The sequence below is a fragment of the Globicephala melas genome, chromosome 11, assembly GCF_963455315.2.
Source record: "Globicephala melas chromosome 11, mGloMel1.2, whole genome shotgun sequence".
Lineage (NCBI taxonomy): Eukaryota > Metazoa > Chordata > Mammalia > Artiodactyla > Delphinidae > Globicephala > Globicephala melas.
The window spans coordinates 97,436,592-97,451,202 of NC_083324.2; the positions used below are offsets into that span (position 1 = coordinate 97,436,592).

Here is a 14,611-nt window from a genome sequence, read left to right on the forward strand (position 1 = left end):
TTTTTCTATTGTTTGTTTCACTATGGAATCACGAGTTTGGTTTTTTAAAAACCATTATTAAAGGTTTTAAAATTCGTTATTACATACTCCATTACCATCATAATTCTTGTTTTATAAGCAGAAAATGTGTTTGCAGAAATTATAAAGTGAATACAAAATACTGATATTTTTGAGAAAATTGAATTGGATCAAATCAGTAATAAAAATTTTTCCATGGTTCCATGGACTTCTGAATAGTAAGATCACTGGTATTTGACATAGCCTAAATGATGCTGTCAACACAAAGTGCACAATGCAAGAGGCATCTACTAAAGACTATGAGTATTTGTTATATGGATTCAGCCCATTAATAATCAATGTCCATTTCCATCCTGTATCTTGGACTTAATTTTTTTTTTTAACCATCATAATTCTTGTTGATGCTCAAATGGTCCCAAGTTTGACCAGTGGAAACCACTATAACCACCTGTGTCTCTTTGACACATCCCTGTTAGTCCTCAAGTACTTCCCTGCTTTGATTAACCCAAGTTTACTCTGTACATTTCCTACCCAAGACCTGGAACCAGCCCTTTTGGTTTCCCCAAATGGTTTTAACTACCAGAATCTAATCCCTCTTATGTTTTTTTTTTTTCCAAGCCTGATGCCAAATCTTTACTTTCCTTTGCACTTGCTTCCATCAGGCAGTATACAGTGGAGTATACTTTTGTGAACAACTATTCTCAAAGGCAAATAGCACAGTTCTCACACACACACACAAATAAAGGTGATAATATGGAAACAGGCCAGTAGCTACAAGTGGATGTGTGGCGAGAAGCAGTCTATTCATACTCTGCTCACAGCATCCTTACTTTTTGTTTGCCATTACATAGTTTGCCAAGCCTCCTGGAAAATGTGAGTCTATTTTTGGGTGTGAAGTGATGACTGTTGTTGAAAATTTACATATACAGTTCCCTTGTCTGTGGATGTACAGTATACGTGAACCAGATCAAAACTCAGCCCGGGTCAAGTATGCCCTCTCTCCAGGATCCAGCTCTCTCATTTCACAGCTTAATGACAACTCCGGCAGCAGCTTGGAGGGGGTGTACCATATCAACCTGAAGAACTCCTTTCCATTGATTCATGTTAATCTGTCCAATCACCATTTTCCTAAAGAGGTCTCCTGACCCCCGTTCTAGGTTAGGCCTCCATTCTGGGCTGAATTCTGTCCCCTCCAAAATTCAAAGTCCAAACCCCCAATGTGACTGTATTTGGAGAGGTAATTAAGGTCAAATGAGGTCATAAGGGTGGGGCCGTCATGTGACAGAACTAGTGTCCTTCTAAGTTGAGGAAGAGATGCCAGAGCTCCTTCACTGCCTGTTAGCCCGGAAGAGAGCTCTCACCAGAAACCAACCCTGGTGGCATCTACCTTGACCTTGGACTTCTGACCTCCAGAGCTATAAGAAAATCAATGTTTGTTTAAGCCACCGGGTCTGTGCTATCTCGTCACAGCAGCCCGAGCTAATGCAGCCCCCCCAGCTCTGGCCTAAGGATCCTCCTTCATTTCCTTCAACATAGCATTTCCCAGGCACTTTCCTTCCTTTTAAACTACAAGGGCTATTTTTGCACCAGGTACTTCTCCCATTAGATCCACAGCTTCTGGACCATGTGTGGCACACAGAACTCAATATTCAGTGAATGAAATTAATAACAAATCCTCCAAATTGGGAGGGGGCCAAGAGGAAGAAAAAGAGAGGCGAGGTAAGGAAGAAACGAGTGCTGTTTTCACCCTAAGTACCAAAAGCCCCCCCCCACCAATAAGTTAAGGATTATCTAGAGTATGATCGTTTTTGTTCTACACAATTAGCATTTCATTTGTCTTCCTAGTTTCTACTGTACCATCAAATGTGTCTGATTGTATTAATACATGCTTCTGATATATGAAAGTTGTCCCACTCATTGTTTTACATGTGTCTTCTGTGCCCATCCAGACTGTACGCGCCTTGAAGTCAGGGTCTTATAAACTCTACTGAATCCTCATTGTACCCAGCCCAACACTAGACATACCAGGCATTGAGTAAAGTATTATTAATTTAATAGCAAATGTCCGAATTTCAAAAGTTTTCTTTGATCCAAAGAATAGGCTTATATTTCGTTGTCCTTCAACAGAGAACCAAGAACTCTTCAGGAATCAGTTTCATAGATTCAAGGTCAATTCCCTTCTCTTTGGGGACTAAAATGCAACCATGTAGTTTAAGGCTACCCAAAATGGAATCTTAGCCACTTCATGTTTTTTAAAGGGTATGACAGTGACTTCTCCCCATGCTATTCACTGTCCAGAATAAGCCAGAAGTGGGTATTGACCTCTTGCCTGGCCTCCTTACACAGGCTTCTTTCAAGGACTCTACCTGGTACATAAATGTTGAAAAAACTACCTTCAGAAGACCAGCTTCTAACAAGAACTCAGAACTAGAACAGTTTTTTAACGGTCTTCCTTAATAGATGTTTAGTAAACAGTTTCAGACACATTTTACAATAAAAAGCTTCTGCTAAATGCCCTTGTGTGTAGGAACATATTATTAAATCAAAACGCAAAAACTTCAAACGTCTAAAACTTTATTGCCAGAATAGCAAACTTCATAAAGACACCTTTGAAAGTACATAGAAAATGACAAGCAAAATGAACAGAAAACTTTGACTAAAGGACAGCAAAGATTGCTACTATCATGCACATACAGTCAAATTAATACCAAACCAAACAGGTACACTTAAGAGTATATGGGTCATGCAATCCGAGGAGACGCATTCCAAAATGCTGGGGTTTGAGGGGGATTCTTTTTGTGTGGGGGAGTGGGGGGATAGGGTAATTTTCTCCTCATACAGAAAATGGAAATATTTAGATGAGACGCAGACTGATGACTACAAGGTCAATTTCATTTTTATCTCCAAGAACAGAAATCTGGGTTATAGGCCATAAGAAGTTCAAGAAGCATCACTCAAAAATCTAAAGACAGAAGAGAAGAAACAGACTCTAGATTCAATTTGTGTTTTCCTTACAACTGATTACTACTTCCTATACGCTACATCCAGTGTATGACATTGGTTCAGGTAAGCTAAGAAGATAAAAAGCCAGAACAGCCTTTACCATTTGATTCCCCCCATGGCTACGTTTTCTTAAGCCTAGAAAGTTCTATCACTATCCTACAAGCACAAGGTTTTCTTTCTCTATTATTTAGTAAAGTGAAAATTCATATAAATGAAAGCCAAGGTCTAGCAACCATTTCCAACCGACTACTAGTGCCCAATAGAGCTGTTGCTAATGGAGTAGGAGTAGGTGTGGGAAGAATTCCCCGTCGCATCGAAGCTTCCTCTCCGGGACCCACTGCGGGAACCGGACCGGGAGCCAGAGCGGGAGCCAGAGCGGGAGCCGGAGCGGGAGCCTGGGGCAGAAGACATGTTATAAGGGCTGGGCAGGCCCTTGGAGGAGACCGAGGCGGCCTCCAGAAGGCGCAGGCCGGTGATGTCTTCCACCATGGAGCGATTCATGGCATCCTTATAGGATATCTTCAACTTGGTTTTGGGGCAGGTCAGGATCTTGCTGTAGTTGCTGGGGTCTTGCAGCCTCTGCGCTGCCCGGCCGTCGATGTACCCCTTTCTGATGGCTTCTTCCATGCTCATCCTCCCTTGCACCTCGGGGTCAACCAGGCCCCCCGTGAGGTACTGGAACTCCAGGAAGCGCTGGCCGGCCTCATAGGGGAGCCACTTTTCTTTCACTGCCTCTGCTGCCGACATCTTCTTCTTTCCCTTCACGCCTTCAAAGCCGAGGAAGGCTTTCTGAGCAGGCTTCAGCCTGGTGGCCATGTCCTGGTCGAGCAGGCCCTGGGAGACGGCGTCCTGGAGGGGCAGCTTCTGCCCCGTGGTGGGGTGGATGATACCGCCCGTGCAGGCCTGGGCCTCCAGAAGCCTCTGCCCCGTGATGCTGTCAACGATACCCCGCTCTATCCCTTCCGTGATGGAGATCTTCTCCAGGTTTTCCGTGTCGAAGATGGCTGCAATGGGGCTCGATTCTTCCAGGGTTTCGGACAGAGACCTGCTCTTTATGGTTAAATTCCTGACGCTGGAGACGGTGGAAATCTTGCTTAAGGACTCATGTCGCGAGCTGCTGAAGACATCATCGCTGACGCCACTCCCGGTGCCACCGCTGTTGCCGACACCATTCTTCAAGGAGATCATATCAGCAAACTGAGTGAGGCTGAGGCTGCCGGACTTGTACTGGTCAAAGAACTTCCTGTCAACGAGGCCCCGGTCAATCGCATCTTGAACGTCATACTGACTGCCCGTCTTCCTGTCTACCAGGAGCGCCCGGGTGGAGCCGTCTGATCCAGTGATGGTTATTTCTTCCCACTCGCACTCCTGCTCACACAGTTCTTTGAAGGTTTCGTAATCTATGAGGCTCTTCCTGTAGGCCTCCTGGACAGACATCTCCTTGTTGGTTTCCGGGTCAACTATGACCACTCTGCGCTTCCTGAGGGTATTCTTTTGGGATGTCTGCACCTGTTTCTTCTTTTCTTTCAGGGGCAGAAGACACAGCCCCGTTTCCTCATCCTTAATGCACCTTTCTTTCAGCTGCAGATACGTAAGGTTTTCTTCAGTGTTTGGGTCGAAGAATCCTTTTGTATCGTCACTTGGATCCGAGAGAATCTCACTGAGCTCCTGATTGAAGTAGCCCCTCTTGTACGCTATGTCAACGGGCAGGCGGTGGCTCTCCTTCGGGTCGATGATCCCACCGGTTGCGATCTGTGCTTCCAACAAGCGAATGCCGTGGCCCTTTTCGATGAGTTCCTTGTTCATGGCTTGGAACAAGGAGATGGTGTTTCCTGTTTCAGGGTCGTTGTAGCCGGTGACAGCTCGTTCCGCAGACAGGAGCTTCTCCTTGAACTCGATGCCCACCAGACCTCTTTTGTAGGCTTCCTCCACCGGTAACCTCAAGTTGCTAACAGGATCCACGATGAAGCCAGTAGCTGCTTGCGCTTCCAGGAGCTCCAGGGCAGTACCAGGTCGGACCAAGCCAATTTTCATGGCCTCGTAAATGCCAAGCTTCTGTTTTGTGGTCTCACTGTAGATGCCTGCGATGCAGCTTGAACCCTGAAGGAAATCCTTAATTCTCTCACCAACCTCATCATAAGAAATCTGACCTGATTCCAGTTCATTGACAGTGGATGGTCTCAATATACCGGAATCAACCAGCTCGGAGATGGGCACGGGTTGTCTGATTCCCTGGAAGGACATACTTCTCTTCTGTACTGACAGCAGCAGCAGACCGGTGTGCGGTTCGATTCTGCACCTTTCCCTCAGCTGCATGTAACTGACCTTCTTTTTGGTGACCGGATCCATGAAGTTCTTCTGACTATCTCGGGGATCGTTCAGGGACCGATACAGATCTCTGTCAATCAGCCCACGAGCCAAGGCTGTATCTTTCGGCAAAAAGACGCTGTTCACAGGGTCCACCACACCCCCTGAAGCAATCTGGGCTTCCAGCAGACGCATTCCGATTTCCCGATCAATCAAATTTTTCTTGATGGCTTCGGACACAGATACCGTCTTGCCTGAAAATGGGTCATCAAACCCAGTGACGGCTTTCTCTGCTGTGTATATCTGCTGGCGGTCATCGAAGTCGATGAGGTCCCGAGCTACGGCGCTGTCAACAGTCAGCTTCTCATTCCTGTGGGGATCAATTATACCACCAGTGGCTGCCTGGGCCTCCAGAAGCATGACTGTGGACTCTGGGGTGATCAATTTCTTTCTCTTGGCCTCTACCAAAGAATATTTCTCCTTAGGGGAAGTGGAAACTCCAGCGATAGCGCCTGCTCCCCGAAGGAAAGGCTGGATCTCAGAAGCAACTTCTTCCACTGACTTTTTCCCCTGCAGCAGTTTGTCCAGGGTTGTTTTGTCGATCAGCTGGCACTCGTACAGCTGCAGCGCCGTCACCTTCTTCCTCAGTCCGTCAAACACCAGCTTCGAGGAGTCAACGGACCACTCGTACTCAGTCTGGGTCTCGCGGTGGGACCCATACGGGCGCTGCCTGAGTTTGTCGATTTCCCTCTGAAGCCGGGAGCGCTCTATCTCCAGCTGGGACTGGGTCTCCCTGCTGGAATCCTCCAGCTTCCGCTGCCACCTGTCCTCGATCCTCTTGATCTCCGCCTGGAGTCTTTCAATCTCACTCCTAAGGCTGTTCTTCTCTCTCTCGCTCTTTTCTCTTTCGGACTCTATCTTCCTAACAGTCTCCTCTTTGCGGGAACACTGTGTTTTCCACTGGTTCAGGTCGTTCTGGATCTGCTGTTTCTCACACTCCAGGCGCTGTTTCACCCTGCTCTCTGCCTCGAGGGTCACTTTGGCCTGATTCAGCTCATCCTCCAGCCTCTGCAGCCTGGCCTTGTCTTGCTCCAGAACTTTGATTTTCACCAGGAGGCTCTCTCTCTCCTGCACCACCTGAGAGCACTGATTATTGGATTCCTGAATCCTATTAGATGCCTAGAATGCAAAAAAAAAAGAAAGAAATGGGAAAAAATAATGATGTGATCATATCACAGGGCCATTATCATTTAACTTCTTTTCCTATATTTTTAAAAAAAGTATATTTACTTATCGGCCCTTTTCTTTTCCTTGAGCACACTGTTAATTTTGTTATCTTACACGTTCCTGAAAAAAATTCTGTAGATACATGTTGCCACTTTGATAAATGGCTGCTGTACTTTCTATATTTTTCCACAGAAGGAAAAAAGGAGCAGCTGTAGACCTGGCTTACTCTTAATAGTAATTATGGTTTGAACAGATATGGGGAGTTTTATTCCAGGTTATCCCACCTGCTGTACCTACACTTCACCTGTTACAGCTATACTCACATGTTTAATAAAGCAATACAAATCTACAGACATACGCACACCCCTCACCCAGCCCCACACAAATATTGTCTACAGAAGTCAAACGTATTAGAAGTTCAAGAGGTTGAGTGTTTTAATTAGGGGTTAAAAGAAGAAAAGTCAAACAAAAAGAAACATATTAGGGCCACGATGGAAAGAGCAGAGAATAACGCATGCAGAAAAATCACAGAAGCAAGCAAGAAAGCGATTTTCAAACTGCACAGAAAACCCATTTAATGTGGCTTTTATTTAGGAAAACTTCAATTACAAACGTTACGTCACAGCTCACAAAGAGCCACCTTCTAGAAGACAGAGTGGAACACTGAGAGGAAGTGAGCTCAGATGTCACACCCCAGCCAAAGTTGGAAGAGCAGAGCCAAGTGCGGGTTACACAGGGACGGGCACTCGCTGTGGGAGTAGAAGAGAAGGGCAAATGGCACTGAAATGACCCTGAAGTAGCGTCTGGATTAGGACAGACAGCAGCACAGCATCAAAAAGAAAAGTGAGACGTATGCAAGCATCCAGCCCAGCAGCAAGAGCACAGCCCAGCTGGGAGGACCGTGGAGGGAGTTAGTTGAGACGAAGTGAAGCGGTGATCAAATATTTGTGAATACCTCTAATGCCTGCTTTTGGAATTTCTCAATTTCCTGTCTCAAATTTCCCCTCTCTCTCTGTAAATCATTAATCAGGCCCTGCAGCTCCAGGGTCCGGGTGTTGCTGATCTGCAGCTGGCTCCGGAGCTCCAAGATGGTGGCGTTTTTGTCATGCTCAGCCTCGCTGCGGCCCTGCTGGAGGTCATCGTACTCCAGCCGGAGGTTCCGCAGGTCCCCCTCAAGCAGCAGGTGCTCCTTGGTGAGGTTCTCAGTCAGCGACTGCAGCCTCTCGATTTCAAGCCTGCTCTCGTTCAGGCTCCTGCTCTTGTCCTCAACAGCCTTCTGGAGATGCTCGCTCCGCACATGCGCCTGCCTGGCGTTCTCCCGCTCCTGCAGCAGCTGCTGCTGCAGGGCCTCGACCTGGGAGGCCAGCCTGCGCAGCTCGTCCTGGGTCCTCTGCTTCTCCCGCAGGTGGCCGTCCAGCACGTCCCGCTGCTGCTGCAGCTCGTCCTCGCTCCTCTGTTTGACGATGGACACCTGCTCCAGCTGCTGGGTCAGGCTGGTGACCTGGATCGCCTGCTCCTTCAGGGACGCCCGCAGGGTCTCCAGCTCCTCCTCTAGCTTCTTCCTCCTGCAGGAGTCCTCGGAGGCCGCCCGCTTCAGCCACACCAGCTCCTCCTCTGCCTTCTGCTTCTGCAGCTGCAGCTCCTTCAGGGAGCTCTGGCAGCGGGCGATGTCCTGGTCCCTGACGGCCCTCTCCTGGGACACCCGCTCGTAGTCCGTCCTCAGGCATATCAGCTCCTGTTCCTGCACCTTCAGTTTGCTGACTGTCTCCGTGGCACTGCTGTAGGCCTTCTGCAGCTCACACTGTGCCCTCTGCCACTTGGCCTTCTCATCCTCCAGACACTTCCGCTGCTTTGCTTCCGTCTCTGTCAGCTGCTTTAGCCTCTCTATCTCCTTGTTTTTATCCTGGATCGTCTTGGCGGCATCATCCAGAGACTGCCGGTACCGTGTGCTCTCTTCCATCCGCACCTGCGTGACCTGCTTCAGCTCCACCTCCAGCTGCTGTTTCCGCTGCGACATCTCCAAGCCCGCGGCCTTTTGCTGCTGGACGTTCTCTTCGACCCTCCTGAGGTTCTCCGTGGTCTGGGCTAGAGCGTTCTTCAGCTTTGTTACTTCTTCCGAGAGGCTCCGGTTTTCCCTGGTGAGGTTGTCTATCTGGGCTCGGTAGCCGCTGGTGTCCTCCTCCTTCTTCAGGGTGAGCTGGTGGATGGTCGTCTTGGTGATGTTGATCTCCGTCTCGAACTGGTTCTTTAAGCTGATGATTTCCTCATCGTAATTGCTCCTTACCTTAGCCAGTTCATTCTCATATTCCCGACGGTGCTTGGCCTCCTGCTGAAACTCAGCTTTGAGTCTTTCGATCTCCTTGTTTTTGTCCTGGATGGTCTTGGCAGCCTCCTCCAGGGACTGCTTGTGCCTGGCGCTGTCCTCGGAGCGCTGCTGGATGACCTGCTTCAGCTCCATCTCCAGATGCTGCTTCTTCTGCAGCATCTCGGAGCCACAGGCCTTCTGCTGCAGGGCATCCTCTTCTGCCCGCCTCCGCTGCTCCGTGGTCTGCAGGATGCTGTCGGTGAGCCGGACAATCTCAGCCTTCAGATCTCGATTCTCCTTCATGCATCTATCGAGCTTGTTTTGGAAATTTTTGGAATCATCCTCTTTTTGCATGGATATCTCCTTGATGGTAGTCTTTGTGATGTTAATCTCTGTTTCATACTTGTTCCTTAAATTACTCATCTCCTCATTATAGTGGTTTCTTACCTTTGCCAGCTCATTTTCATATTCTCTCTTCCGGGTACCCTCCTCCTGCAGAAGAACCCTCAACCTCTCTATCTCGAACTCCTTCTCCTTGATGGCTTTCTCAGACTCTATTTTCTGCCAGCCGAGGCTCTCCTTCTCGCTCTGCCTCGCTTTCTGCAGCTGGTCATATTCGTTCTTCTGTTGATCAAACCTGTCTTCCACGGTTTTCCTGCTTCGCTTTTCATGCTCGATCTCGTAAGTCAGCCGGGTGATCTTCTCATTGAGCTCTTTGATTTGGCTGTAGCACTTGTCTAGATTTTGCTTGGCTGACTTGCCATCCAGCTCAGCCTGTCTCTTCAGCTCCTCCAGGCTCACGAGCTTTGCTTTGAACTGGGAACACTCCGCCTGGTATTTCTGCAGGTTCTGATCCAGGAATTTGTTCTTACTGCAGTTTTCAGAGTTGGCGTCTCGGGCCAGCCTGAGCTCCTCTTCCAAAACTTCGATCTTGGTATTTTTCAGCTGTGGAAGGGAAATCAGAAAGCGTGTTGAAAGAAAGATGCCTCACATCATAAGAAAGAAGTGGTCCTTCCTCCCCCCAAGACCAACGTGCTTTCTCATTTCCTGTTACACACCTGCACACACACAGACAAGCACGCACACACGAGCACACATGTAGACACTGATACAAGGCAAAAGCTACTAGACAAAAAATTCAAGACATCTGTATTCTTGTCATAATTCTTCCGTCAACTGCTTGCGTGATCTTAGTAAGGGATCTACCCTCTCTGAGTTTCAGCTTCCTCATCTGTGAATGAGGGAATTTCTTCCAAGACCAAAAGCTTATGATCTCCTAAATTATGTTTCCTTTATTTCCAGGTATCAAGTAAGTTTCCATATAAACTCAATTCGAATATTAGAAATGAGGAGTAAATTAAACAGCCATTCGACATGGAAAATTCAAATCCAGCCAGTCCTGGATGTTCTTCTTAATTTAACACCAAGAGAGAAAGAAAGCAAATTCCTTGACCAAACATTAAATGAAATTACTGGGGGTTACGGCAAGGAAAAATAGCTATAATTTTGAAAATACTACCTGAGTGCATTCTGAGCAGTGTACTGGAGAATAGGACTGACACCTGATTTATGAATAAACTATATCATACTAACTGTTTAGAGGAAATACACTTTTGCCAATGAGTATGTCCAAATTCATGTTATAACGAGGCAGTAATAATTAAGTTCCATTCTATTTTCTTTTTTGATCCTCCAAGGAAATAAGTAAATTACCTTCAGATCTTCCAAACTCTTCAGCATCTCACTTAAGAATCTGTAATAGTCTGCAGACCTTGTAAGAAGTTCTATGTACCGAGCATGCATCTCTGCCGCCTTGGAGAAAAGAAGTGCAAGGAAAAATCAAAGGCACTGCGTTCAAAAGAAGTCCTACGCGAGCTGCCCAACTGTTTTCTAAAACAATCCAATAGTGAAATTATATTTTAAGGAGTGAATTCCCTTCTTTCACCTGTGCTAATTCCGAAACCCAATAAAAGAATAAAGTACAATAAAACAAAGGGCCAAAAACCTTACACTTCATCCTCACCACTCCAGGTGTTCCCCCTAAACCATCTGATGGGTGATGTTCTCTGACACCTTTGAGAAGAAGTTGTCTTTTAGAAATCGACTGGATATTTTCCACTCTTTAAATGTCCCCCTCACTAAACCCAGAATTTAAGCCCAGTTTCTGCAAAGATTCTAATGTATGAGCAATAGACCCAGACTTCTCACTGATCATTCCCTAAAATGCATTATGCTGATGACTTACACTAGAGAGAGGATAACCTATTAAACCTTTTTGAATGGATACCCTATGGCAAGAGATGAATTCAGGGAGGGTAGGAAAGACAGAGAAAAGAGAAGATGCAGAGGGAGGGGCGAGCTCTAAGAGATGGGTAATGACATATCTACCTCTTGCAGAATCATCCCAGAAGGAGACTGAACAATGGTTCTCTTGATAGGTATGTTCAGTAGAGTTTCCAGTCCTGAGGTGTATGACGCCAGCTGCAGTTCATAATCCTGCAGAATAATAATGTTTCAGAAAAACATACTTAATTGACTTAAAAGGAGTCACTGATGGCTACAGTTCCCAAGCTTTAAATCACCAAGCTGTACTTCTAATGTCCAACCCCAAAGGCCATCACGTGCTGCTAGTGTCCAAGCATCATATGACATTATTAAACCAAGCAGCACCACTTTATATGCAAAATGGAGATCTCTGCACACACCACCAGTCTAAAGGATGAAGACCGGCCCATTCCCGTAGATATTGCTAATGTATAATCAATTCAAGCTAATGGATAACAGCATTTACAGTTTGTTCACGAGAGATTATATAAAAACCATAAACGTTGTCCTCAAGAAGTCTGTAATCTTTAAAGTGAATCAGAAAATAATGTAGTTGATAACATTCTTTTATTAAAAAAAGTATGGAACACTTCATGAATTTGCATGTCATCCCTGCACAAGGGCAGGCTAATAATCTCTGTATCATTCGTTTTAATATATGTGCTGCCGAAGCAAACATGGTTAATAATATTCTTGATGAAACACCAACATTCTTTGTGAAACGTACATACCTTAATTGAATTTGCACAAAGTTCGGCAAGTTTTTGTACTTCTTCTGATTTGTCTCGTTTGCTACTTATATCACTGTGCAAGTTCTATACAGAAAAGGAAATATTTATAAATGTTAAAGTGTAGACATATTTAAAATAAATGTTTTTTTCATTCTTTAACCACTGTTACTTGTTTTTTTTTTTCCCTCAGTTTATGACTACATGTTCAGACCCCATAGTCTCACAGTTAAACCTTAGGAGATGAGCATGTTTTCTATTCAGAAAATAGAAGAAAGATCTTCAAGTTCTTATGATCTAAGAGGTTACTATCTGGCTGGCACTCTCTTCTGGTCCTATCACCTCAATTTATAAAGATACTTTACTATGACGGTCGTTACATTATTTCCATGTTCACAACTGCATTTCTTTGTAAATTTCTCAATTGCTTTTCCTCTGGACACTATTTAAGCATTCATAAAATGGACTAGTAATAGTAATTATTTATCATTTCATGAAAAGATACATGCATCCCCATGTTCACAGTGGCAGTATTTACAATAGCCAAGAAATGGAAACAACCTAAATGTCCATTGACAGATGAATGGATAAAGAAGATGTGGTATATAGACACAGCTGGAATACTACTCAGCCATAAAAAAGAGTGAAATAATGCCATTCGCAGCAACACAGATGGACCTAGAGAATATCATACTAGGGGCAGTAAGTCAGAAAGACAAAGACAAATACCATATAATATCACTTATCTGTGGAATCTAAAATATGACACAAACGAACTTATTTATGAAGCAGAAACAGACTCACAGACAGCAAGAACAGACTTGTGGTAGCCAAGGGTGGCAGGGGGAAAGGATGGACTGGAGGTTTGGGGTTAGCAGACGGAAACTATTATACACAGAATGGACAAACAACAAGGTCCTAGTGTGTAGCACAGGGAACTATATTCAATATCCTGTGATAAACCATAATGGAAAAGAATATGAGAAAGAATGTATATGTATGTATAACTGAATCACTGTGCTGTACACCTGAAACTAACACAACACTGTAAATCAACTATACTTCAATAAAGTTTTTTAAAAATTTATCATTTTAAACCTAAGTACTGCTACGAAAACCAGAGGAAAACACAGGTTACACCCAGTGACATCTATGCAATGACAAATTGCCTTATACCTTCTGCTCATTCAAAAATCGCATGACCATGCTGGAATCTCCAAACTTCATGGATTCTAAGTTATCCTGGCAGCGTTTGGCATCACGGAGCCATTTGCAGAAAGTCTGATAGTTATCACGGTAATTCCTCAGTTGCTTGATTTGTTTCTCCAGGTTCCATAATCTGGGGCAAACAGAGATAATAAAATTATTAAATATCGCTATTGCTCTGCAAAAGTATTTAACACAGAGTTACCCCATGACCCGGCAATTCCACCTGGCACATACTCAAGAGAACTGAAAACATACATCCACACAAAAAATTATACATGAATGTTTGTAGCAACACTTTTCACGGTAGCCAAAAACTGGGAGCAGCCCAAATGTCCATCAGTTGTTGAAAGAATAAACACAATGTGATACAGTCATACAATGGAATATTATACAGTCATGAAAAGAAATGAAGTACTAACACGTGCTACACCATGGATAAACCTGGAAAACATTATGTTCAGTGAAAAAAAAACATTCACATATTGTATCTTTCTATTCATAGGAAATGTCCAGAATAATTCGCAAATCTATAGAGACAGCAAGTAGAATGGTGGTGGTTTGGGGCTGGAGGGTTGCGAGGAAATGGGGAGGGACTGCCAGTGGATATGGGGTTTTTTTTTAGGGTGATGAAAATGTTCTAACTTAGATCGTGGGGATGGTTACACATTCTGAATATACTAAAAACCAGTGACTTGGACACTTTTGGTGGGTGGGTTATACGGCATGTGAATTATATATCAATAGAGATGTTTTTAAGAAGCACTGCTCGTAAAATAAACGATAAGCAAGATTCAGGAGATGTTTTTAAACCCTCATTTGCAGTAAGGCATTTCTTTTGTGTAAGATTTAATTTTCACAAACTCTTGGAAAATGCTCCCTCAAAGGAGCTACTCCTTCCAACAGTCATAATAGGAGTTTACAGGGCACAAAAGAACTTGATCAATGGCTTCCATTATTTCCCTAAGAACATGAAGGGCCTCTGACACAGGTTGGTTCAAGCTCGGCCACTGGATGTACTCTCTTCCTGTTGTCAACAAAGCTGCCCACAGCCAGTGCGTGAAGAGAGCTCCCAGGATGCTGAACTTACACACAAAACAAAACCACTGTTTTTTACAGTGATGACTTCAAGTGACATTATCTTGGGAACAACCAAATGTAAGAAAGTAGGAAAGAAAGTATGGAAGGAGGTTGGCACACCTGTAGTCTATCTGTTTATCGATTCTTTGCCAGCGATCTGTCAGCTGTGTGACTTTTTCACTGAACTTGCCCAGGTCCAGGTCGTACATTGGATACTGCTGTGAAGTCTGGCAGTAGATCTGCTGGGCTTTCTGCAGTTCTGTCTTCATGGTGGCCAACAAGGACTGCTTCAAGTTCAAGTCGTTTTTAATTTTCTGTCACAGGAGGAAAAAAAAGTACAAATTAACCGCATTCCCGCTTGATGCTACACCACAAGGAAAATATATCTACTGATTGCGTCTCCTATATCTGT

General features: G+C 44.9%; 1 protein-coding gene and 1 non-coding gene across 5 annotated transcripts in view; both read right to left on the minus strand.

The window, feature by feature from the left end:
- Positions 1-2,575: 2,575 nt before the first annotated feature.
- DSP (desmoplakin) overlaps positions 2,576-14,611 on the minus strand; it is a 42,523-nt gene continuing 30,487 nt past the window's right edge. For 2 of the 4 annotated variants that reach the window (XM_060307789.1, XM_060307790.1), the window contains exons 18-24: positions 14,320-14,513; positions 13,090-13,252; positions 11,917-12,000; positions 11,249-11,356; positions 10,574-10,672; positions 7,511-9,805; positions 2,576-6,507 (exon numbers count right to left, since the gene is read on the minus strand). In XM_060307789.1, coding sequence (XP_060163772.1) covers positions 3,271-6,507; positions 7,511-9,805; positions 10,574-10,672; positions 11,249-11,356; positions 11,917-12,000; positions 13,090-13,252; positions 14,320-14,513 — 6,180 coding nt within the window. In that variant the 3' untranslated portion in view covers positions 2,576-3,270. The remainder of the gene's footprint in view (positions 6,508-7,510; positions 9,806-10,573; positions 10,673-11,248; positions 11,357-11,916; positions 12,001-13,089; positions 13,253-14,319; positions 14,514-14,611) is intronic. The other 2 variants (XM_060307791.1, XM_060307792.1) reach the window with 2 other exon arrangements.
- Positions 11,761-11,862, minus strand: LOC115866250 (U6 spliceosomal RNA). The gene has a single exon (XR_004044610.1). It is a non-coding gene; the product is annotated as a U6 spliceosomal RNA (small nuclear RNA).